This window comes from Montipora capricornis, chromosome 1 (genome assembly GCF_036669925.1).
Source record: "Montipora capricornis isolate CH-2021 chromosome 1, ASM3666992v2, whole genome shotgun sequence".
In the NCBI taxonomy this organism is placed as follows: Eukaryota; Metazoa; Cnidaria; class Anthozoa; order Scleractinia; family Acroporidae; genus Montipora; species Montipora capricornis.
Window position 1 is genome coordinate 34,547,477 of NC_090883.1, and position 22,500 is coordinate 34,569,976.

Here is a 22,500-nt window from a genome sequence, read left to right on the forward strand (position 1 = left end):
GTGTCCTAAAATGCCCAGCTTTGTTCCAAGGAAAAATTTAAAGTTGCAAGTTACACGCCTCAAGGTCATGTGCTTCTAGTCGAATATAATGCAGAAAACAATGAAAAACGAGTCTGATGGGCTAGCGCCTAAAGCGCAGGACATTAAAATGGATGAGGTCCGTCATAGGCTTACAAAATGATCAAAGCTCAATGATAGGGCATCCGAACTAGTAATCGGAAGGTCATATTTTCGGCACCTGTTAAAGAGCCCTCGGGTTTTTCACGAGTAAGGCCGAGTCATTATTGAGCATAAATCTCTTAATTTAACTCATTAACGTCGCTGTCCAAACATTCCTACATCCACTCAAAAACTATGACCCCTTCAATGGCTAGGAAGTCGCAAGCCTTGTTGAGAGCCGGGCCCCATTGGAGGGGAGGGGGGGCGGGGAGGGTCTTAGTATCGCGTATACCTTTGATATTTGGCGTAAATATCTCGTATCCGTTAATTCCTGTGGTTGGTACCCTGTAATGCCAGTTACTTCTGATGACGTCATTGTGCCCCTGAGGACCACCGACGAACGAACGAACCCATTTTACAACCTTGTTCCCAGGGTCACTCTTCACTGCCTCCATATTGTCGTTATCTTTTTCTCAACGACAATGGAGGCAGAGAAGAGAGGCCCTGGAAACGAGGTTGCCTATTTTGTTATTTTTATTTTTTGTAAAAAAATAACAAGTTTGATGCTCGGTATCCTGGAATCTCTTCGTTAAGTGTCCTGTATCCGGTTAATTTATCCCTATACTTTTTCGCCTAAGGGTGCGTTCGATTGACCGTATTCCGGAATAGAAATACATGGAATACACATGTAAGTTAGAAATCCTTCGTTTTTATGGAGATTCACATTAAAATTGTCAGATAGATGCTAAAATGCTATTATAAACATATTTTTGTTATCCTTGAGGTGCTGCTTCGAAACGCGCCAAACATACAGTTTTAATCATCATTCTACGCATTCTTATTCCGGAAATGGGTCAATCGAACGCGCCCTAAATATCCCTTATCCTGATAACCCCTAATAGAGCCTGTGTCGAGCTTTATGGTAAAACATCCGAACCAGTAATCCGAAGGTTTTAAGGGTTGTCCAATACAAGCAGCATCATAATAAAATTCACATAACGTAGCATCAAAACGTGACTCTTAAACCAGGAACTTATAAATATAAAATAAACCCTAACAAAAGAGGTTAGAAGTTATCAGGCTTAAGGAGATGGTGACGTGCATGCAAAGTACCCTATCCTTTGCAGCTGCAATGTGACATGTACGTCCGAACTTGAAATCGGAGGGAAATAGGTTTACTGCTTTTAGGAACGTTAAGAGTTTTTTGCGACTCTAACCGAATCATCAATGGCAAAGGTATAGGGAAGATATCTGTTGACTAACATTGTTTTTGTTATTCAAATGTACTAACCACAGGAAAAAAGACCATTTGTTTCGATAGCCAATGAGGCTGGCACATTAATGACAATATGTGACATCAACGATGTCTTCGCTATATTTCCAAGCTTAATCATGCAAGCTTATTCTCTCTTTCCAGGTCAAGAATGGCACTTGGCTTCATACGGTCATCCAAATAGACACCACGAAACCGAACCGCCTTCCAATAGTGGATGTAGCAGCGTACGACATCGGCGATAATGGCGAGGAATTTGGACTCGAAATCGGACCGGTCTGTTTCTATTAAGCTCTCCTGGTGTTTTTTTTTTTCCTTTTTGTTTCAACTTTCAGCATGACTGTTTTGCTTTCTTCGAAAAGTAAAAGCCCGCATTTGTAAAATAACTTGTACTATCAGCACTTTTTATTACACCAGAATTTGTTACTTGCCAATAGAATTGAAATTACATCGGATTCCTTGAGATTTTTCTAAGGTCACCCCTTTCGTCGGTCGAGAAACCGCGCCAGCAAAAAGATTGGCAAACTCAACTTACGCAGTAGATGGGTATTTTAAAGGGATTCTTACACCTTTATAACCTTTTCCCAAATGGACTCTATTTAAATATTCTTCTGTTTTTATTCAAATTAGCCCTTGATGCCTCGTTCTTAACCTTAAAATTCAAAAGAATATTTTTCCTTGAACGAGGCATCAAGATCTAATTTGAATAAAAACAAAAGAAGATCTAAATGGCGGCCATTTTGGAAAAAGATGTATTGTTTAGTGGACGGCCGTATGACGAGAGGACTGGCTGCTACCTCGCTTCTTCTCGCGGGAGCCTGCATGTTTCGCGCGTGTTGTGTTGGTGTGATTTGCACCTCGAGTTTTAGTGGTTCTTTGTGAAGCTAATTTTATTCACAATGAATAGATTGTTGTATATCGTCGGTATCCGCAAGAAAATAGACTCATAAACTCTGGAAACCACTTTTGCCCAAATAATTTAATATACCAAACATCCTATATGCAAACAGTCCACGTTTCCTTCATTCATGAAATCAATGAAGCGTGAAAGCTTTCCTATACCGGGCTCATTCCGACTAAATACCTTAGTCTTTCAAATACAAAAAACGTCACTATAGTGTGAGGTCCTATTCGCATCCAGTTCGGTATAAACCCTTTGTAAAGCCCTAATATCCCTTCATGCCTGACAATTTTAGCTAAACAGTGAATTGTATTCTTGTAAAGTAACGGCGCACCGGTCGTGTCTTTCCCCTGATTCATCATGCGCGTTTTCACAACATCAAAAGGAGAGGTGCTACAAGCTGTTACAAAACCAGCTATGACGGATGATACTCCGTGCAGAGCGGGTCCTTCTACCATCAACTGAGCGTTCAAAAGCGTGTGCTTAGTATGGTCGTAAGAAGGTATTTGTGCCGCCGTTAAAATGGCTGCACGCTGAACTGTGGGGCCCACCCCCGTCCAAAGGCCCCTGAAGCCTTCACTCTGCGCTATTGTCCAAAACGCATGGAAGGTGTTCCGATATTTAGATTGCTGCCCGGGTCCCACTGCCTGGAAGCGCACCTTGACCAAGTCGGTCGGTGTGGCTATGGCACTGCCTATAGTTCCCGACATGGCACCGGCTGCTATCTTCTTCCACAATGGAGTATGGGCAATGTCTGTGGCTCCTAACTGATATTTCAGTGGCTCGTAAGCTCCAAGTCGAATTGTACTGTATGAGCCTTCTCTCATTAATGACGGTACAAGTCTAGAAGACAAAGTTTTAACGTATGCAAGGAGTTAATTAAACTGAGACGGAAACGAAAACAGGAAACTAAAAGAAGATCCCTGGGAAAAGTTGACTAAAGTTCAGCCATCAGCCGAAATCGAAAATGAGAAGCTAGCAAATTATCTAGAACCCCATCCCTTATTTTTGTTCTTTATCGTTTATATAGACTGGTATAAAGATCTTGATTATCGACTTTATATCTATTGAGCTGATATAACACTTACCCCTTATAAAGGCCTCTGACACCTTCCTCTGAGAAGATTCTAAGCGCGCCTCTGATGAAGCCCTTGTAGTATCGATCCTTGAATATATTTTTACTTTTGTGGTTTGCACCTAATTCATTTTCGAGCTGCATCCGAATTTTTATTACATCTATGGGATTCGTGACTGCAAATAAATAGACAAGCAAACAAATAAGTAAATAAATAAAAATAGCTATCTAAAATAGCAAGACAATGCGTCCAAGACGTTCAACTAGTCTATTGTGAACTCCGCTTGTCCTGGAGAGAGTTCGCGTGACACAACGGCATTGTGTTACATTTAGTTTTGGTCACACTCCACAGGGATAGTTTGCCCTATTAATTATAATTTACTACCGATTGGAAGCGCCTCTAATAACGCAAGTTTGGATCCTATATTTTCAAATCTAACCATTCAAAGACACGAGTTGATTCTCTCTTACATGTAATAATGTTTTACCAACGGAGCATTCATTTATCGCAATCCCACATTGAAAGCAGTGCAAATGATCTTGTTTCATCATGAACAGAAAAAGAATTTGCTCCGTGGAAAGTAAAGAGTCAAAGTTTAAGCAGGTCACTCTTTGCAGGTCATTGTTTTACCATTTTGAAAATAACCCCAAACCCGAAAACATTGACATGACATGCAGTATGTCGAAGGCTATGCTACAGTCACAAACAAAAGAAACATCCCAATGATCACGAATATATCTTACCAGCTCCTCCACACATATTTGAAGCGCCACTCAATACAAATCTTGTAAAATTATCCGATGACTTGGCCGCCATTTCTAAGTTTATTGATTGTGGAAGCGGCTAGATTGCCGCCTGTATTGTAATTCAAATGCTAAAGCCCCTGATGGGGTGGTAGAAATATCTAATTGTAATCGGTATTGTTAGATTGGTCGCATGTTTTTCATTTTGATTTCGACGGTTTGGAAACCGAGGAAGCGTCAAGCTCCTTGGAATATCAAATTTTCTTCGAATGAAAACGAAAATGTCGGCTTACCATGTATGCTTTCTTTGTGTTGAGTGGGAGAATTGTTATTTTTATCCCACACCCGGCCAGTTGTCAATCACCCTGGTACTGTCCAATGGGAAATTTTTGTCGCGGGTAGGGAGGCAACGTATTATCCAGCAGTGAACCAATCGGACGCCAGTATGCTATTTTTCGTGGGGAGTCCACAGCCCTTCTTGCTCAGAGCATTTTGCGCCGCCATCATTGCTCTTTCACGCTTGTAGGGTAGGGAAAGTAGAGCAAAATGGCAACGCCAGGGCAGAAGGAGAGAGAGGCACAGCTTCATTCGGTGCTCAAGGCAGCGAACCTGTTAGACTACTACCCAAGTTTCCTGGAACAAGGAGGAGACGACGTACAGCAGTTCTGCGATGCGAGCGAAGATGAGTTCAAAGAAATCGTCGCTTTGGTCGGAATGTCAACCAAACCTCTACACACTCGGAGGCTGCAGAAAGCTTTGGTGGAATGGAAAAACAAGCGAGGGCATTCCTCTGAACGTGTTGCTGCTGGTTCGTGGATGGAGAAGTGGGCTCCTTCGCCGCAAATTAGTCGAATTACTCGGGTTGATACCCCACCATCGCCGAGCAGTTCGGGTCGAAGAAGGCGTAGCAGTGCATCTTCGAAAGGTGGGTCAGAGAAACGTGTTGTTGAGCTGAAATTGCCGCCGATGGAAGTAATCATTGACTGGGAGAAGCTCGATCCCGAACGACAGCAGCTTATAAGAGATCATTCACGTATTTATGGTCGAGACATCAAGAAGCGGAAGACAAATACTCTCAATTCGCACGAACAAATGATCAATGAAGCTGCCGCACAGCTTTGCCTTCGCGATCCCACACTTTTGGTTCGTCGCGACGAGTTGTTTACAATGGCAAGACGCGTCGTTCGAGATAGCGGTTTTACGTTCGTTCACGGTCACTCGAGGTCTAAATTTGCTTCAGAATCTGACGAAGAAGCCGATGGTAAGTTTTATGAATGGTTAACTTTTGTGTTTTTGCTACCTTATGCCTTCGTTTCTTTATATGATGAGCTTCTTGTTGATCTTCAATTCTTCGAATGCAACGCGATATTTACACAAGGGTATCTGTCAAGTGGTCTCAGATACATGCTTGGCAGCTTGCTAAGTATTCAGTCGTTGATTTAAAAATTGTAGGGCTAGTTTTCTTTCTCAAAGGTCTATTTTTTAATATCATCAGCATCAGTGCAATTAGTCAATCTGTATCTGTTTACGTTGGTGCCATGTACTGTACAAGTGATATATAAGTTAACTGTGCAAAAAGCTACGATCCTGTCCTGCCCTTACCCCTGGGATCGGTGGCAAAATATGATTTCACACTGCATGACCACAGGGGATATACATGTATAATTTTAAACTGGATGTAGTTTTACTGTATGATGATTTGACCACAATTCGTCAAAAATACTGTAAATCTTCATGCTCTACATTACATTGTACCTCCTTTGCAAGTTTTCTGTGCCTACAACCCAAAGCTGTTCGTGAGCATACAATTTGCCTGTGGGTGTTTCTGTACATTACAGTGAGTTTCTGCAATAAGCAACTTTTGTACTTTCATTTTGCAAATCAGTATCTAAAAAGAATCAGGTTTCCCAAGCAAACAAACAGAAGCGAGAGGAGCGTCTCGGTGAGCTTGAGGAATTGTTGCACAACAACGAACAACTACAAAAGCAGATAATTCCAAAATTGGAGGAAGCTAGAGCATTGAATGCCACGACAGAGGTAAAAGAGATTGTCCCTTCCAGGTGCCACCCAGTAGTTAGTTGCAAAGCATCCCAACCTGTGATCAGAAAGTCGCAGGCTTGCCCCTGGTTAAGAGCACCCCTTACGGTTTCTAAAGATAAAACACAACTTGTGAATAAACCGAAGCTTTACACTGTATGAAGCAGAGGTACAGTATAGGTGAATTGGTGCAAAGTACAATGTTTTGCTCAATGTCGTCCTGCAATTTTGAATTTTCTAAGGAAAACCCCATTTACTAACTCTTCCCACTTCAGGCTTCGATCACTTTGTAGTTTTTGTCAATGTAGATGTAGCTTTGCTTTCTGTTCACTCTCATGTTGGTTCATTTTTGGGCTTGGTTTATTTAAAATTACCTTTCTTATGGACAGTGATCAAGAATGACTAGGGTCAAGGATAAAATTGTTATCAGCAGTTTTGTTCTCACACAAGGGTTAAGTGTTTCTGGGCCTTGGGGCCACTGGGAAGTTTTTAAAATCCAATTAGCTCCATGACAAGAAAAGTTAGCATTGTACATGTACCAAGAGTAGCTTTTTCCAATTTTTCCAGACTTATCACTGGTAAGTTACGTCTAGAGTGGCTTCACAATTGTTGTCTGCTTTTACTGGGTACATTGAAGGGAGCGTACAGTATCAGGGTATTGCTCATGTTCTACCCGTAACTAATGTCATCATTATGAGCCAATCGGAAATGACGTTATGATTAGTGCGGGAAATTTACAAGAACATGTAGAAATTCTCAATTATTAAACAATCACTAATGAGCTAAGGGCCAAGCGTACATGAAAATTTCCTGCAAAAATTATAATGAACATTGCTTCCGGTTGGCTTGTAAATGGTGACATTCGCTACAGCTCGTACGTGCTTACTAACAAGCTAATCTCCCTTTAACATCTATGCCAATACCCAGTAAGCAATGTTACGTGTGAATCTGGACTGATAATATCATCAAATAGTGCCTTCCTCTTGTAGACTTATGTGAAAAGCTCAGTCTCGTTAAATGAAAACAACATCATAAATTGTATGTGTATGTGGCAGGTCATTTTGTTCCTTAGGTTAATTTGCAACCAAACTAGGTCATTTTGTTTCAACCTAGGTTATTATGAACTTTCTAAAAAAGGGTTTCCTTTTTTGGGGGGGATGTACATGTAATTAAAAAAATATGGGGCCTGGATTTTTAGGGGGAATAATAAAGAAAACACCTTTCCCTTGCCTTCCGTTCTTCGTCCACTTACTGTCTCTCCCTCTCTTTCCCCCTTACTGTCCTTGCTTACTACCAACGGACTGTGCCTCTTACCTTGAACTTTCACATTCCATGCCGCTTCAAGGATTTGAACCCTCGCACCATAGGACATCCGAGATTACTTCTCCTCTGTATTAATCGCTAAGCCATCAAATCAGCAACTGAAGTCGTTAAGCTATTTCCAAGCCTCACGACAACCACCATTTCGCACATGCGTAAATGATATAAAGTGAGTCAAATATTGTACAAAGTTTATTTACGCCGCTATGCAAAATACACCAGGAACAAGGCATCATTTCTAGTCATGATAACAAACTGATTTTAGCCGCAAACACAGCGTTCCCACAGTGAGAAGAAGATAGTGGCACAGGCAAATAGAATGACAAAAGATAACCTTTGCAGTTTAATCAAAGAAAATAACTCATCTCGGAACCACTGGTGTCATCATCTTGGAGAAACCACTTGTAAAAAAACACATAACCATTGACAGAACAATTGGCGAAATGCCGTATGAAGTGGTTTTTGGAATCTCGGAGAAAAGAAATTAAAAAGCCACAAATGAGTGGACAAGTCACAGCGACATCACATGCAAAGCAGGAAAATGGTGAATAATTTGAAAAAGTGGCAGGATGAGCCTGGCATTAAAGGAGAGCGGTGTCTGACACTTGCCAACTGCAGACCGCGGACTAACCCTGCAGACTAACCCTGAAATACGGTTATTGAAAGCTAACCACTCAAAAATGGCTCCTGAGGCTTAAATACTGTTTATCAGCACTGTTTGAAATGGGTGTTTAGCTTAAAATACTGCTTATCAGCGCTATTTGCAGGCAGCCAGCAGTCTGCCTTTTGCAGTTATCATACACCAGAGAGGGAAGAAGAAAAAGAAGAAGTTCGAACTTCAGGATTATGTGGCACTGAAAATTAATAAAATGGAAAAGGAAACGCCCCTTCATCCAAATGTGCTACTTGCTCAAATTGGAGAACTTGAAGGGGACTGTGCCTAAATAAAGTGACAAAATTTGGATTTATCACTAAAAGCAGACTCAGCAAAATTAAAAAAATAAACAAATATTTTATTTGATAATTCAAAAGAAATAACCCATACAAGAGCCTACAAAATGGTTTCTGATCAATAGATTATAAAACCCTTTTCCCTGACTTTTCAAAGTTTTGTTTTTACTTGACTTTGATTATTACGAATCAAAGTAAGCAAAAGATAGAGGAAGTAACTAAGCAAATTAAAAATCAACAAGACATCATGTATGTTTCAGTTCTTTTATTCCTTGGACGATAAATCAATGTTGTTGCCCTCTGCCATCCTAAGGAGATTCATCAATGAACAATGTCCTAAAAAACTCTGAGAAAGAAAAGTAGAATCGGTTATCATGCACTGTATGCCTAACCCCAAACTTAATGCTAACCATTTAAAACCAGTGCCTAGACTTAACAACCATTGGGGTTTATAAAATACTCATGAGAATCTAAGCTGCACTACGTTCATCCCCTTTCCTCCAGGACCAATTTACGAACAAATATATTACAAGTACTTGCTAATAATTGATGGGTTTTTGTTGATGTTTCCTACTATCAATTTTAACCTAGTTTAAAATAAAATGACCTAGGTTGAAACAAAATGACCTAGTTTGGTTACAGTTAACCTAAGGAACAAAATGACCTGCAAAATGTACATCTAGCACCTTTGCATCTTAATTTGTGTTTGTCAGGTCAACGAGCTGCAGGCAGATTTAACCAAGCTGCAGAGTCAACAGGTTTCCCTTCAGCTTGAGCACAAGGAGTTACGAAAGAAGCAACGTCGCTCCGAGAGATATTACACCAACAAGCAAACAAAAGATACGGGATCACAGAATGACAGCATTCAGGGAGATGATGTAGAAATGGTGGGAGATGTCTCCTTGCAGGATGAATTTGAGCCAGATGATCCGTCTGAGGAAGGTTGGTATTTCAACTAAATAAAAATAAGTCTTTTCAAAAGCCAAGTGGCCCAACATGCCGGTTTCCATACATTTGTAGCATGAAGCAACTAGGAGTATTGTACTCCCCCCTGGATGGGATGCTTGCCCATCGCAGGACTACCCCCAGCATTAAATATGCTACTACCCATTTATACACCTGGGTGGAGAGAGGCACCTTGAGAGTAAAGTGACTTGCCCAAGAACACAACACAATGTCCCCAGTCAGGGCTCGAACCCAGACCACTCGCTCCGCAGTCGAGTGCACTAATCATTAGGTAAAATACATTATGTCAGCTAGAAAAAAGGATTATGCCCATTAATAACTTCTACATTTTTTCAGGTTATATTAACTTAATGGCCCATTTGTTTGTGTGACACACATGAATTTTGTTTATCACAAAAACATTATTACCAAAGTTTGAGAAATCTCCTAAAGCCCTTAATCTTCTTTTTCCTCAAAAGCAATCTGTCAGTCAATCTTTCAGGTCCAGATTTTTGATGCATTCTCTGTTTATTATTTCACAATTTTGTTGTAGTGTTCTGTGTCTTTATTTGTAAAATAATATAATACAGTAGACTACCGATAATTCGAACAAAATCGCCAAAATAATAACAAATGATAATGGTGCGTCAGTGGTGGAAATGGGCCTTCAATGTACTAGCCAACCATTCACCAAAGTGGAGGTGGTTAGTGGTGGATATTGACTGAGCGTCAAGGTGAATATCCACCACTAGCCACTGACACTGTCGCTTTAGTATACATGTATACTAAAACTCTCTGTTTTAGTGAGATAATATAGCACAAAAAGATGATTTTAACTCATTGTTATTCCTGTATTGATTACAAATTTTACCGAGCTCAGTGCTAGGGGGTGAATAGTTTGAGTAGCCAATCAGAGCGCAACATCAACACTATCCACTGTTTTACAATAATTATGCTAATAATATTATTTTTTATTACGGTAGTCATTGAGGAATAAAGGGGCTTTTTTCTGTGGTGATTGGGTGGGGGGACCTGGGCCAAATGTCAAGGGAAGGGAGCAGAAGTGAGAGAGACAGCTTCATGCAGAATTAATTTTTCTTTTTGTTTTAGGACTGACTGCAGACTCTGTGGAAGATGCACAGGATCAGGCAAGAACTTTGACGGTCCCGGAAGCTGTAGTTACCCAGATACTTCCTCCAGCTACAGGTAAGTACATATTACATAAAGGGAGAGCGTAATCAGACCTCCACCCCTTGAAAGGTTTCAAATAGAAGGAAATTGATCGTCCCCCTTTCACTTGTCTTCTACTAGTGTGGCCTGGGTTCGATTCTGTACTCGTGGCCATATGTGGGTAAAGTTTGCTGTTGGCGTGTTACTCTACTCTGAAAGGTTTTTCTCCGGATTCTCCCGTTTTCCCCTTTCCTCAAAAACCAACATTTCTAAATTCCAAATCGATCAGGATTGAGGTCCATATTGAAAACTACCAGAAACCCATAAGGGTTGAAACGTAACGCGCGTTCACAGCTTCCGAATATTCAGTGCTAAGTACCATGTTTGGAAACCCCTCGCTCCAGTTAATTGTGCGAGAACATTGGTGGTATTGTGTCACGGTGTTCTTGCAAACTGATTGGTTGAAATTTTCTCTCGTTGTTCCAAATATGGTACTTAACAAATTGAATATTCAGAAGCTTGTTTCCCAGCACACAAGGGGCCGTTACACGTTTCAGCCCTTATGGGTTTCTGAAACTACTGGGCAACCTGGGCAACTACTGGTATTGTTATTGTTATTGTTATTGTTATTGTTATTGTTATTGTTATTGTTATTGTTATTGTTATTGTTATTGTTATTGTTATTGTTATTGTTATTGTTATGATGATGATGATGATGATGATGATGATGATGATGATAACATCACTGGTGTCTTTGAATACAAACAATATCTAATAATTAAATTAATGTGACAAAGTGTCTGTAAGCTCTGATTCTTAAGAAACGATAAATAGTAGCATTAATTTTTACTGTTAGCTTGAAAAAACAGTAACATTTTGATTTATTTTAGTTGTACCTCGTGTTTTAAACGTTTGAACATTATCAAACAAACACAAACGGGAATAAGCTTGTTTTCCTTATTCAGGTATCCCAACATCATCAGCCAATGCAGGCAACCTTCAACAGCGACAAGAACCTCTGAATCCAGATGAAGAGTCCTCAATGAGAACACTCTATACTGCCTTTATGCCTCAGCATTTGCAGGTAACTTGTCGCAGTTTAACGAATTTGGCTTAAATAAAAAATAATAAAAAATTGGTATACATGTATCTACCCTTGTGCATACATTTGTATCATCCTCATCTATGGAAAATATTAATAGTGGCAGACCTGAACCCAGTTTAATGGCCCTGTTCCCACCAACCCTAACCTTGACTCCTATGTAGTTCAGCTTGTAGAGTTTCTGATCTATTAAGGAGGCTCTGTCACATTATTTTAGGGTGTTTCCAGGAAAGCTTTAGTTAATCACCATGCACCGGTGGCTCAGTTGGTTGAGCATCGGGCTGCATGCGGGAGGTCGTGAGTTCGACTCCGGCCGGACCAACACTCAGGGTCTTAAAATAACTGAGGAGAATGTGCTGCCTTTGTAATTACATCTGCAAATGGTTAGACTTTCAAGTCTTCTCGGATAAGGACTGTAAACCGGAGGTCCCATCTCATAACCCTTGTTGGAAATTAAATAGTATGGGACGTTAAAGAACCCACTCACTGTTCGATAAGAGTAGGGGACGTAGTCCCCGGTGTTGTGGTCTAACCTAAGCTGGACGGGGGCATCTTTCACTTCCATAAAAATTAATTGTAAACTGCGTAACAAGCAGTCTGGCTAAAGTCCCCCACAAAAGTATTGTAAATTAGTCCTGAAAAGCCCCGAGGGGAGAGACTAATAGCAACTCATTGTATCATTGTATTGTATAAAACTCGAAAGTGGTAATGTGGAATTCCTTTACTTTTAAAATAGTTGTTACAATAAACATCACAAACAAGATGATTCTGAGAAAAAAATGACCTTTATCCAGGCAATTTGCCATAAACTTGCAACACATTAGGCCGACTGCAATTTATGGCACGAGAGGATGAGGTTAGAGAACAGAGCCCCATACTCCATCATAGTTGCTTAAAATCTATTTTTAGTTTCACAGAGCTATTTAAAAATTCTTGTTCCCAATGCCGCGCATATTAAATTAAAAATTTCATTATGTCATTACAACTGGCCAATCGGGTTCCTCTCTAAAAATGGCTCTGTAGCTAAAATTCGATTTTTAAAAACCTGTCATTGGGAGAAACCCATGTATGCTCTCTCACCTCAACCCGTGCATAGACGCTCTCCTGGTCCATTCAGTAATAGGCCATTAATTTTAGAGTTGTTTGCCCAGTGACCTAGCCTATGAATCGCTGCAAGGCTGCTGGTGACCTTGTATTGATACAGACCTCACTCCTTTTATCATGTAAATTGTGTTGTTTTAATTTTAATCAGTCCCCATTAACATTAGAAAAGCGCAAAGGGTTGCATCAAAGCAGGGTCACCGGCAGCCTCGCTGCCATTCTTAGGCCACGTAACTTAGCTACGACTGTAAAATGGTCTATTGTGGGTAGGTAATATCTTCCAAGCATTGTACTTTCGGGCTGACCTGCAAATTGCACTTGGGCCATAAATTGAATGAGCAATAATCTGTAGGCTTCAGGTCATACATGTCCAATACACTCGACCTGAGTCGGGTTGTCTTCACTCGTGGGTGGATTGAGTCCGATTGCGACCGGAACCGGAAATGGGTGCATGGCGCTTGATCAGTGGTACCGGAAGTAAAGGTTAACAGGAGCGAGGGGGGGTTGAAAAAGTTGGCAAACAGACTCGATCGGATATGATGGAGACAGCTCTTTCTGGCAAGAGTCAATCGGACTCTCGGAAGTCAGTTCGCGCGTGACAGCCAGGCGAAACAAGCGCACGCTACACGTGAAATATACGTCGTTCTTAAAGCCATGAGGCGATACATGTACAAGCGCGCTACACATGTAACATTAGTCGTTCTTTAAGACATGAGGCTGAAGTCAGCATCACGAAACATTGCACTCGACACTTTAGCCGTTTCAAGAGTTCATCAGTCATCAGAGCCGCAGCCAGTATGAGGGAATGCGAAGCAACTGCCTCAGTCATTTTTTTTCTGATTTTTTTGAATAATGCGGGATCCTAGTGCTGACTTTAAATGCAGGCATCAAAAACACCCTAAATGCCTACGAAGAGAATTTAACCATGGACATAATTTTTTTCTGGCTACGGCCCGGGTCATGTATGTATTGTATGCCCCCCCCCCCCCCCCTCCCCTTCCCCCTTGCCTTGAATCATCATTCAGCAACCCTTGTGTCTTTAGTTGCATTTTTATTTTTTCTTCTGTAGACTGAGGTTGTCCAGCAAGTCCAACAGCAGGCCGAAGGTGGCAATGTGATTTCAGCAGGTTACCCACCAGCGCTCGTCAGTGCCGCTGTGTCATCGGATCCAACCATCAATGCGTTGTTGAGTTTGGGAGCCAAAGACAAAGTCCTGCTACCTGGAATGCTGCCTCCTTGTGTATCTGTGGCAACTGTACCAGTGACGTGCGGAGTTGGGTCAACCACGAGCATGACACCCGGCATCACTGTGGTGATGCCGAGTCAGGCAATGCCAGGAAGTGTCAATGTGCCATGGCAGTGATTAATTTTAGTGATGACACTGTCATTTGCTAGTCCTTTACTTTACAGGGTCTTTGAACTCTCGCATAAAAAGTTAAAAGGATTGTTAAAACCATGGGGCTCCAAACTTGAACTCTCCAGAACAATATTATTTTTTTGCAGGATTTCAGAGTTAACGTATTATAACCTCAGTTATGTTATGGTGATCAGTTACAGTAATATCATTTCACAGCAGCTGGTCTTCATTTGCATGTAATGATAGGCTAAAAGTGAGGCGAATGATTTTTCGACAAGAAATTATTTAGGCAAGCATGCTGATACATACTCAAGTTAGTTTTGTTTTGTGCTGTACTAAGTACAGTACATGTGGAAAAAAGATTCGTAATTAGAGATAAAAAACACTAGCAGACTATATTCAAACATTACTGATAAGTTGTATCCATTTCTGCGGAATTTCCAGCACAGGTAAATACTACTGGAAAAAGCATCTGTCATTCATAAGTCACCCCTCGGCACTTGTGTTGTACAAGTTAGTCACCTGACGCATTGTTTCAGATCTTGAACTTAAAACGTATTTTTTTTGCGTAAACATGACACGTTACATATCGTTTATTGATGGTGATTTTTTTTAGGTTGGTAGATTAAACTAACAGAACGTGGGGTTCGTTTTTTGTTACATGTATATCAGTACGGTTACCAATACTCGAAATGTGTATATACAGTTTATGTGGCACTTGACGTTGTAGCTCTCAGGCTACAACTTGCAATCCTTATATAGTACATGGTATAGACTAGATTCATTTTACGGACTAAAAAGAATGTAGCTTACGTTGTAAAGGAAAATAATAAATAAGAAACACTTGCATACTTTATTCAAACATCATTCATAGGTCTATATGCATTTCTAAGGAAATTCCTGCACAGGGAAATTATTGGGAAAAAAAATTCCTTTTTCCATAAGTCATCCTTAGTTTACTACTTGTAGTCCTTGTACATGGCACACGCTACAACTATGTATCGATCTTATGAAGAGCGCGTATTTTAAGTGTTGTTTTGTTAACACAACATAATTTTGGATTTCAGATTTGACACGAAACATTACTTTCGGACACTTGTCGATGGTTTATTTAAATTCGGTCACTGAGTCTTGCATATCGTGAGCATTATAGCTCTAAGAAACTTTTTCATGCATAGTCCAATTACCTAAAAAAAGGATAACAAGAGTAGAATCGGGAAGCGATTCCTCGGGACGAGTTGCCCGAGCGTCCTACCCAAACGATACACGCCGAGATTTCGACCCGCGGATCGCTTTTACCAGCGCTGAAGAGCTCCCAAAGTTGGTATGTCTCAGATACCTGTCCCCACTGAGACAGTGAGGGGGAAAATGTCGACCCGTGGACCATATGTGACACATACCTTTTCTATATTCCTAGGATGATTCCCCACCCAACACAGAAGTGGTTTCAAGGCGAAACTGATCATCGCAGTTAGATGTCGGAAAGAAAGGCTCGAACCCAAGACCGCGCGATTGCGCTGCAAACTGAGCCATGAACTCGCGGGCTCAAATTCCAGAGAATGCGGAGAGATCATCGCTTGGAATAAATGAGGGAGAAATCACGATCTTATTCTGAATCTCATCATCATAAACAGTGAAAGGGAACTCCATTAAAACAAGAAAATAACTTCAAACCACAAAAGATAATGTTTGAAATCCAAATTTGTCTGTTCCAAACCAAAAGCTTTTTGTGTGACCTAAACACATCACAGCTGTTGAAGATGGCGGCCCCCGGAAAGTTTGAGAGTGAAAATAAGTTTAAAATTCATTTTTTTTGTTTTGGATGCAAAACCTTATTTTGAAGAAAATTGTCTAACAAATTTGATTGCAAACATTTTGTTCGGTTTAAAATTATTCATTAATCGGAGTGCAAGTTCCCTTTAAGGCTTGGTGTGAACAAAATCGTAGTTGCAAGAGCATCTTAGTCGTAATTGTAAGGATTGGGCTTCTCTAGAATCTAGTGTGAACGCAGTGAACGTGATAGAAAACGTATGATCAAGAAACAAGCCAATTTATTTCTCACAACCAGTTTTCGCTATCCATGTCGAGCCCACTAAGGTACTTGGGAAGACTAGTGTAGTAAAATGCTGGAATGTCTGCCATTTTAAATGTCGATGGCAAACACTGCGCAAAACACGAAGTCCTCGATCTACCCTCTACGGAGTCAGATCAACGAACGCGCTATTGTTGATGGTTCCTTTAATTTTAAATTCTTTCAGGGAGACCAGTCGAGTATCTTTGTAACTATCTCTACTAGAAGATGTAATACAGCAGCTCTACTGCAACCTCGCATAATTGTGGTGTTTCACATGAAATCTAAAAGAAAATTGCACTCTTTATTGGCTCGCTATAAGAACGGTCTGGCAAGAAGCATCCTTGAAGATATTGTTACTTTATCCATCTTAAGGAGATCCTTTTAAACTGTCTCAAAATATCGCTTTTTTCTTGGAAGAAGAGCATGTATGACAGGGCCATCCGTTCTTAGGAAGTGACATTCCTTTTAATAGCAACGACGCGTCGCGCGGGATCTAAAATTATTCCAAGTATTTCAAAACTTATATTAATGTGAAACCAATGACAGCAATTTAATCGCTTGTGTTAATAAATGGGACAAAGCTAAGAAAAGCAGATCCGATCGATTTCTATTCCAAATTCCTCGCCCATGTCCCCGATGTCATAAACCGCTATGTCGAGTATCGGTAAGCGGTACGGTTTGGGCGTGTCCACTTCCAGAACAGTGTGGTGCCAGTTACCATCTTTCACCTGCAATTTGCCAATGAAAATAAACCTACGTTAGTTGATTGCCAACAAGAATGTTGTACTGAATGGAATGAACATAATTTTAAAAAAAATGCTGAAACTAATCATTTCTTACCGAACAGCCGTCTAAGATTAGTTTGGGCTTGAACTTGTTCGAAGACTCTGCATGCATCTCAATTCCATTATTAGCCTTTATTTTGATGGATTTGTTGAAGAACTCGTTACTTGCATCACTCCATGCAACCGAGTCTTTGCAGTTGTACTTGATCCTCTGCCTGGCTCGGTCACTCAGCAATCGCAAAAACTCCAACTGGCTCGGGTCGCTTACGTATTCAATCTAAAAAGATTTTAAAGATGGAAGAACAAATGGAGCTTTAATATATCTTTCATACTTGGCCTCGGTGTCAACCCTTTCTCGAGTAGAGTTATTAATAGGACACCTCTCGTGGCGGTTTCAAGGTTAACAGGCAGTGCTATTGTTCTACGTCTGTCGGCTTCCATTGACACCAACCTCGTAACTGAAGGGACTACCGACGTTAAATAAAGTTACTTTACTTTACGTCATATTACCAAACGAACATGCATCAACCTGGAGTATTTCTTTCTGTGGAAATATGACAATTTTTTGCGGGAAAAAGCAGTTCTAAAGATAAATGTACTCGGGAAAGGTTAACTCAAGGAATAGATATAGATAGAGCCTCCATTTGATGAACTCATGAAGAGAGGTTAAGGCCACATCCTCGCTTCCATCCATTGGCGAGATTACTGAGCATGCGCACTGTAAGAAATTCCCTGGAATGGTTGTTCTATATCTAAATAAAAGAAGCACCTAAATAGACCTTTTTGCAGATACGGCGGAATATCCTTGTTTCAAATAGCTATTATGGGATGCCCAGGGGGCAAATACATATTAATTTGCCCCCTTCCCCCCGAGCATCCCATAATGTTTTTCGAAACCATAGAAATCAAAATGGCCGCCATAGCTGCAAAAAGGTCTATTTAAACTGTTGTTTCTATTGCGTGACATCCATAAACATAGGTGAATGAGTGACGAGAAAATTTAATCAACGACAACAGTAACGCCAACGAAATTTGCGTCACGGCAATAAAGTTGTTCGCGATAATTGTACAACATCGACGAAGGATCCAATAAGTGGATTGCTTCCAACAGCCTTGAGGTAAAGATAACCGAGAAATTAAAATTCACTGCGTAGTGACCTTTTCGACAAAACCTTTTTTTTTTTTGCAGAGTATATAGCATGAAAGAAAACTAAACTGTAAAACGGACATGCCATTGTGCTCACTCATTAATGAGTTAATTAAAACGCTCCTTTTTCCTGTTGGCATAGGCGTGGTCATGACGTGACATTCTAGTGACGTCAAACTTCATCCCCAGGACGTCACTTCTTCGCGTTCACTGGAAAGGAGATTGTGGAAGAGTACCTACATTTTTCAACATACGTAAATCTTCTCCCAGCCATTTGTAGCCATCAACGCCACGGAACCACTTCTTGTTTTCTGTCATGAATACCTAGACAAACAAATTATGAAGCAAAGGCGAAAACTCTATCAGTTACTACATGAGCTTCTCGTTTACGAGAAACGCAAACGATGGACTGATATTTGCTGTTTTCCTAAACGTTTTCATGGTGGTTGTAGGACAAAAAGCAACCTCACGGTTATTTGCCGTCTGCAGCTAACGGTAACTGACGCAAAAGTTATTCAGTAATTTCAACTTTTGGCTGTTTTTGATTGCTAATTTTAAACAAAGAAACTTTGAAAACGTATATAGTTTTCAACACATTTATCCACCAATTACATTGGAGGGAAGTACTTACAGCAATCATCTTAAATAAACAAATAAAATAAATAAATAAATTGTAATTAATAAATAAAATTAACGAATTAATTTATCAATTTATTAAGTATAATTTATTATTAAATAAATACGTGAATTATAATTAATAAATTATGTTAATGAATTAATTTATTAATTGACAAGTCGAACACTGTATAAGGTTCGCATTCAATCATGTTACTGGCTTTTTAAATCTCACACTCGTCCAGTGATTTAACAACTATACTCCTTAGATATAACTGAATTTACAAACTTATGCCTGAAATGTTACCTCGTTGGTATTTACGGGATACAGACAAGTAGACTTCGTACGCTGCTCACAGCGAACTTTCACTGCGTCGCTGGGTAAACCGCCGTTTGGATCGATCCAGTAGAAGCCTTGAAAAAAAAAACAATCAACGTTTGAATAAACGCCAGAAAGCAATCAAAAACAAATATTAAAGGAGCTGTGTCACAAAATGTTGCCAAATTTAGCAACTGGGAACTGGCAACAAAATCAAGCGAGACGTTAAAATAACTTTTCAAAATATTGAAGAAAGGTTTGAAATGCAAAAAGGAGGCAGGGATTGGCAAACTTGCAGAAGATTAAAATAGATTGCAATTTTTGGGTTTCTTAAAATTGTTCATCCAAGAGGTTTTTTTGTTAACTTTATCTCTTAAATTATAGAGAGGTTTTCGATTGAGTGTCGAAAGTAATTAGCGAATTGCTTTGGTTTTACATTACTTCACTGAGTGATTGGTTCAAAGTTCTCGCGCCACTTTTTCAACCAATCAGAAGTGAAACCAAAACCAATCATGGCTTACGCGTGCACATTTTCCCGCGCTTTGTGTTGGCTACGTGTAGTTACTTCGAGTTTTGATTGGTTTACTGGATTGTCTCCGTCCTTTTCGATTGGGCAAAGTAATTACTTTGGTTTTGGTTTTCCGTCACTCGATTGAAACTCGATCTAAATACAAACGCCCTCATCACTGCAAGAAGCCACCTCTTTGAAATTCATCAAGCCTCTCTTCATGCAACAGTTTTAAAAAACAGGCATTTCTTAAGATGATGTAAATTCAAGTCTCTCATACCACTCGGAAGATCAGGATACGACATGTAGAGGTCTTTACAAGTCCTTGCAGGAAACCTGTTTGTGCCATTGGGATTTTTCAACATTGCAAGCCTGTCTTGCGCAAGGTTAACCAAATTCGACAGCTGAAGCACAACGGCAAATAAAACGTCAAAAGAATGGCCATAAACTCGAGCCTAGCTGAAAGTTTATTATTTATTGTTTATTATATGACTAGCTCCGTGAGCGGGCAAGATGAACCAAATCGCGCGCTCTGATTGGCTACCCGAGCGGGCAAGATGGAGCGATACTGCCCGCTCGGGATTTCTCGCTTGGTCCCGCAAGATCAAAGATCATTTTTTGGTGTTTTAAGTCATATAATAAATCCTTTATTGACCAAGATTGTTCGGTCAAGATGACTGGATATTGGCCTCGTTCTTTTTTTGCGTGTTTATGGACCTCGACTTCGTCTCGGTCCATAAACACGCAAAAAAAGAACTTGGCCAATATCCAGTCATCTTGACCTCACGCTTGGTCAATAACCCATACTTATTATATTTCGCGCGTCGTCACCCATTGTTATCGATGTACCAACTAGGGGCCAGTTGCTCGAAGAGTGGTTGGCACGAACCTTTGGTTAAGAGGTATCAAAACCTTAAGGTTTCCATGGTATTCAACGCTGGTTTAGGGCTAACGGTGCTTTGATCGAGCAACCCGGGCTAAGGCTTTCCACAAGTTGCTCGAGATTTCCCAAAACGTTGCCCGAAATTTCTCACAAATTTGTTGAAAAGTTGCTCCAAAAAAGTCACTTTTTTGTTTCTCTTCTTTTATTTGGTCTGATGCAAATATATGCAATCTGTACAACAAAACTAGCATATCTAAGCATTATTGTGCAATCAGCATCACTAAGTAAATTTGTTCACAAACAAATATTTTTTGGAGTACTTAGTCTTGCCCCGGTTTCTGCGGCTACCCTCAAAGAATCTGAATGACCTTCGTCACCTGAAACACTCGAATCAGTGGAGTGTGAATCTTCGTCCGCCATTTTGTATTTCTTTAAAATACCGCTGATCTAACAGCCTGGTTGCATGCACTTTTCGCCCGTGATCTGCCCCAGAGGGGAAGACTGAAACATTGTGAATTATGGAAGCGTGGCCAATGTAAGCACTAAAAGCTGTTCCGATATTCAGAATTTGCAGAAGATCAGAAATTTCTCAGAAAGCAAAAGGTTGCTCAAAATACGAAAAGTTGCCAAAAAGTTGCCTAGCAACTTATGAAAAGCCCTATCCGGGGCCGGCGCCAGAGGTTTATAAGGGAATCTTTGCTGACGTCACTGTTTACATTTTCTTTCCCTAACATACAAGTTTGCTCACACATATCATGCTATTTACAAATTGACTAAATTGTTAAACCGAGTAAATCTCCAGTTTCAAGCCTTTTTTGCTTTGATAAACGAGCGAATTATCGTCCAACAAAACCTGACCATTTCATGGGTGGCAAAACCATGCTCAGCCATTAATGATTCTATCATGACATTCTTTGTAAAATTTCGAATGTTCAATAATCATTGCTCAGAAATTATATGGCGCATCGGGTTCTTTTCTTCGCGGGCTGGCAAATTTGAATATCAAAAGAAATTTTTATTTGACGTCAATGTTTGAAATAAGTGACGAGGTCAGAAATTTAACTTACTGGGTCAATGTCAGTGTCCTCCTCATCCTCCTACGAAAGAAAGGACGTGAATATTAATAATCCTGTACCAAGAATTTCATTATTCTAGGTGCGTGCAACAGGCTCGGCCACTCATAAGAAACCTTGAAGGAAAAAGCCATCAAATATGATATTTCGCGAAAATACTCCCACTTGCATTGAATAAATGATATGGGCCATGCAAGTATCATGTAATTGAATTGAAACTCACGTTGTCGTCCATAAAACTACTTAGTTATTTCTTTTTTAAATTGTTTAAGAGTTCGTAAAACAAATGAACTAAAAAATGCGTTCCACTCGTTCAGCGCGATTTTGTTACTCGTTCAGCCAATAATATAATTGTTATGTGGTTTTGCCGATGCCGTCTTCGTCCTTAAATTCCCAGGAGACTTATAAGGGAACTTAAACAACGACAACGGCGACGGCAACGAGAACGTTTGAATAAACGCCAGACGTCACAAATTCCAGGTTTGCATATTAAGTGGGCACACCCTGCACGTGCGTTTTTCACTTGTGTCCATTTCTTTGCCGTCAAGATGGTGGCTCGCGGAAGATTCGAAAGCGAAAAAAACTGATTCTAGCAATTCATTTTCGTCGATAAAAACACTTTTGAAGAAAAACGTCGAGCGAATTTGATTGCGAACATTATGTTGTTCTGTTTAAAATTATTCATAAGTCAGAGTTGAGGTTCCCGTTAAGGCGATGCTAAAATCTCTCCCTTCCTTCATGTTGTTCACGAGTCTGCAACGTGAAATGACGCATTTCCTCCAAATTGAATTTGTTTATAGCTAGTAATTATTGCGGCCAAAAGCGCTCGAATTATCGCCGTAACCTTCCAACACCACGTAGACTAGATGTGCATAAGTATTTATTCACGAGATGTAGGGCAAAGTAGAAACAATGTGGATGAAACTACGACAAAGTAACAAGTTACAACGAATAATTTAGT

At 40.2% G+C, this 22,500-nt stretch overlaps 4 protein-coding genes across 4 annotated transcripts in view; 2 read left to right on the plus strand and 2 right to left on the minus strand.

Moving 5' to 3' along the window:
* Positions 1 to 2,439, plus strand: part of LOC138040168 (collagen alpha-2(I) chain-like) — a 14,421-nt gene extending 11,982 nt beyond the window's left edge. The window contains exon 14 of the mRNA XM_068885946.1: positions 1,577 to 2,439. Within this exon, the coding sequence (XP_068742047.1) occupies positions 1,577 to 1,723 (147 nt within the window). The 3' untranslated portion in view covers positions 1,724 to 2,439. The remainder of the gene's footprint in view (positions 1 to 1,576) is intronic.
* LOC138040159 (mitochondrial substrate carrier family protein ucpB-like) lies at positions 2,397 to 4,581 on the minus strand. The gene is made up of 3 exons (XM_068885939.1): positions 4,153 to 4,581; positions 3,422 to 3,584; positions 2,397 to 3,176 (listed from the first exon to the last, which is right to left on the minus strand). The coding sequence occupies exons 1-3, from the start codon at positions 4,223 to 4,225 to the stop codon at positions 2,489 to 2,491; spliced, it is 924 nt and encodes a 307-aa protein (XP_068742040.1). The 5' UTR covers positions 4,226 to 4,581; the 3' UTR covers positions 2,397 to 2,488.
* A 117-nt stretch (positions 4,582 to 4,698) lies between these two features.
* LOC138040145 (NGFI-A-binding protein 1-like) lies at positions 4,699 to 15,002 on the plus strand. The gene is made up of 6 exons (XM_068885926.1): positions 4,699 to 5,413; positions 6,038 to 6,189; positions 9,174 to 9,402; positions 10,516 to 10,611; positions 11,541 to 11,659; positions 13,848 to 15,002. The coding sequence occupies exons 1-6, from the start codon at positions 4,699 to 4,701 to the stop codon at positions 14,139 to 14,141; spliced, it is 1,605 nt and encodes a 534-aa protein (XP_068742027.1). The 3' UTR covers positions 14,142 to 15,002.
* Positions 15,003 to 16,164: 1,162 nt separating this feature from the next.
* The window catches only part of LOC138040129 (collagen alpha chain-like), a 38,658-nt gene continuing 32,322 nt past the window's right edge, over positions 16,165 to 22,500 (minus strand). Inside the window, exons 42-47 of the mRNA XM_068885912.1 lie at positions 21,534 to 21,563; positions 19,864 to 19,987; positions 19,064 to 19,170; positions 18,382 to 18,465; positions 17,050 to 17,271; positions 16,165 to 16,937 (exon numbers count right to left, since the gene is read on the minus strand). Of these exons, the coding sequence (XP_068742013.1) occupies positions 16,791 to 16,937; positions 17,050 to 17,271; positions 18,382 to 18,465; positions 19,064 to 19,170; positions 19,864 to 19,987; positions 21,534 to 21,563 (714 nt within the window). The 3' untranslated portion in view covers positions 16,165 to 16,790. The remainder of the gene's footprint in view (positions 16,938 to 17,049; positions 17,272 to 18,381; positions 18,466 to 19,063; positions 19,171 to 19,863; positions 19,988 to 21,533; positions 21,564 to 22,500) is intronic.

Excerpts from the sequence above, each read along its gene's own strand:
- LOC138040145 (XM_068885926.1), top strand. The coding sequence starts at position 4,699 with ATGGCAACGCCAGGGCAGAAGGAGAGAGAGGCACAGCTTCATTCGGTG. Across the intron at positions 5,414-6,037 it reads ATCTGACGAAGAAGCCGATG|TATCTAAAAAGAATCAGGTT; the intron begins GTAAGTTTTATG and ends TTTGCAAATCAG. Across the intron at positions 9,403-10,515 it reads AGATGATCCGTCTGAGGAAG|GACTGACTGCAGACTCTGTG; the intron begins GTTGGTATTTCA and ends TTTTTGTTTTAG.
- LOC138040159 (XM_068885939.1), bottom strand. The coding sequence starts at position 4,225 with ATGGCGGCCAAGTCATCGGATAATTTTACAAGATTTGTATTGAGTGGC. Across the intron at positions 3,585-4,152 it reads AAATATGTGTGGAGGAGCTG|TCACGAATCCCATAGATGTA; the intron begins GTAAGATATATT and ends ATTTATTTGCAG. Across the intron at positions 3,177-3,421 it reads GTCAGAGGCCTTTATAAGGG|ACTTGTACCGTCATTAATGA; the intron begins GTAAGTGTTATA and ends TTTGTCTTCTAG.